Source organism: Mesoplodon densirostris, chromosome 2, assembly GCF_025265405.1.
Source record: "Mesoplodon densirostris isolate mMesDen1 chromosome 2, mMesDen1 primary haplotype, whole genome shotgun sequence".
Lineage (NCBI taxonomy): Eukaryota > Metazoa > Chordata > Mammalia > Artiodactyla > Ziphiidae > Mesoplodon > Mesoplodon densirostris.
The window spans coordinates 20,202,720-20,205,000 of NC_082662.1; the positions used below are offsets into that span (position 1 = coordinate 20,202,720).

Here is a 2,281-nt window from a genome sequence, read left to right on the forward strand (position 1 = left end):
GGCGGGGCGACGCGACGACACTTTCTCTCCGTCTCTTTCTTTCTGTCTCTGTCTCTGTCTCTCCGCCCCCCCCCCCCCATTGGTTGCGATCGCGAGGCTTTCCTCCCGGACTGGCCACTGGGGAGGCTCTGAGCCTGGTAGCAGCCCGCCTCCGTGGACGCGCGTGCGCACGCGTGCCGGCGCTCGCCACACTGAGCAGGCGCGGCCTCGTGTTGGCTGGTGGGTCGAGTGGAGCGGCGCGCTCTGCGTCCCGGCGCTCCGCTTTCCCTGCCGGTCCCGCCCTCCGTCGCGGTGGCGCGGTGCACCTTGGGATAGGGAGCGATCTCCGAGCGAGGCAGCAAGATGGACGCGGGATTCTTCCGCGTAAGTGGGAACGCGGGGATCTGGGGTGAGGTGAGGGGCTTATCGGTAAGGCGCGGCAGGAGGCCTGAGTTCGGGACAGGGTAGCCAGCGAGCGGAAGCTTCCAAGATCCTAAGGATCCTTGATGCCAACGGACGCTCCCCTCTGCCCTGCGGCGGGGACCGGTGCGCCCCTGCGCAGTCTCCTCCTCCGGAATCGTCCCCCGCTACGCGGCGGCGACAGTCGCCGGAAAATGGCGGCGGGAATGGCCCGAAGCAGTACCTCGCCGCCCGCCCGCCTGCTTGGCGGGGCCTGCGGGCCGAGCCGCGCGCGTCGCCGGGTCCTGGGGCCTAGCGGACGCGCGAGGAGGAAGTCCCTGGGGGGAGGCCGGAGGGAAACCCTGAGGTGACCGGCGGCTGCAGGGTCCTGGGGAGGACGGGTTTGGGGGTACCGCCCCAGGAGAGCGTGGACCGGAAGCAGCGTTAAGCCGCTTTTCTTGAGAAAGCGGGCGCCGACCCCCCCCCCCTTCCTGGTCTAAACCTTCGCGGAGGCTCGGGGTCAGAGTTCGCGGGAGCTCCCGCCCAATTTGATATCCCTTCAGGGAGGGGAACGCCGATAATTTGTGGTTAGAACGTTTGAATCTGAGACTCTCCGGGCAGAGGGTGCAACAAAAAGTATGCGTGTGTATGGAGGCGGGGGAATGGGGTAGATCAACTCTTCTTCCCGCTCACCGTTCCTCACCCCTCACCCTCCCCGTTTGTTTTACTCTTTTGAAAGTCCGCTGGAGGAAAGTTGCTTCACTTGCAGACGGGGACGTTTTTTCGTCGTAGTTGGCCCTGAGGGCCCGTGCTTTATCGGGCGCGTGCTGGAGCCTGTTCGTCCCCTTTTTCACTCCTGTAGGGAATGAGCAACCAGTCGAGATCTAGATGGGTGGGCAAGTGACACTAATAGGACTAGAGTCTGCAAATTCTTTTTAATGCAGAACGGACCGTATAGAGACCAGTTGGTCTAAGTCAAAATCTATATGTCACGTAAGTTGGCTCTTTCCACTCTCTGGAGCATATAATATGCAGTTTGTATGTGTGTTTTTAAAGGAAAAGTTAAAAGAGGGGAAGACCAGGACTTTAGTAAAGATAGCTCTAGACACTCCAAAACCAGCATTGAAATTCCTTTTCAGTTGACTTTAAATGTGCTAACTAGGTTTTCATTAAAGGTTTAAGTGTTATTACAGGCATTTGACTTAACGCAGCCAGTTATTTGACTGTTCTTAGGTTATGCAAACAGTACTATGGTTATTTATGTAATGATAGTTTCAGTTGAGTTTATCAAGTTTTCACACTGCAGATGAACTCTCCATTTTGTAATTTCTATCAAAGTATTCTGTAGTAAATACTCTATTTCTTGTAGTCTGAATGGAATATTTTGAAACACAGCCTATTCTTTTGATTTTTTATTTCCTATGGAAAGGAATTCCAAAAGAAAAAGAGCAAGATGGCTGACAAATTTAAAAACGAGGTTTACTTTTAGTGTTGGTAAAAATCTTGAAGAAAAGGGTGCAGTGTTTATATACTGCCTACAGTTCCTTAGAGGAGTTGATTGGATTGGATTTAAGCTCTGAGTTAAAAGATATTAGGGCAGTTATCCTTTTAGTACACTGTCATTCAGGTAGTAAACTGAATTTTTCAGTTAAGGTAGAAATAGTAGCTTTCATTTGCTGGACTTCTGCCACATGCCAGTTACCATATGTGTATCATTTCTGATGTACACGGGCCTGCAAGGCAGTTTTTAGCAAGTAAGGAAACATTCTTGGAGAGGTTAAGTAACTTTGAGGTCATATGGCTTAAGTAGTGGCAGAGCTGGGATTCTAATACAGGTTCTTTACCTTCCTAAAAGAATTTTCTTGATCACTTTTCAAGGGACAGTGGCCAACTCCGTGAACCA

At 52.4% G+C, this 2,281-nt stretch overlaps 1 protein-coding gene across 13 annotated transcripts in view; it reads left to right on the plus strand.

Annotated features, from left to right (window-relative positions):
* The first annotated feature begins 207 nt into the window (after positions 1 to 207).
* Positions 208 to 2,281, plus strand: part of SRRM1 (serine and arginine repetitive matrix 1) — a 28,243-nt gene continuing 26,169 nt past the window's right edge. For all 13 annotated transcript variants that reach the window (XM_060089159.1, XM_060089160.1, XM_060089161.1 and 10 more), the window contains exon 1: positions 208 to 363. In XM_060089159.1, coding sequence (XP_059945142.1) covers positions 343 to 363 — 21 coding nt within the window. In that variant the 5' untranslated portion in view covers positions 208 to 342. The remainder of the gene's footprint in view (positions 364 to 2,281) is intronic.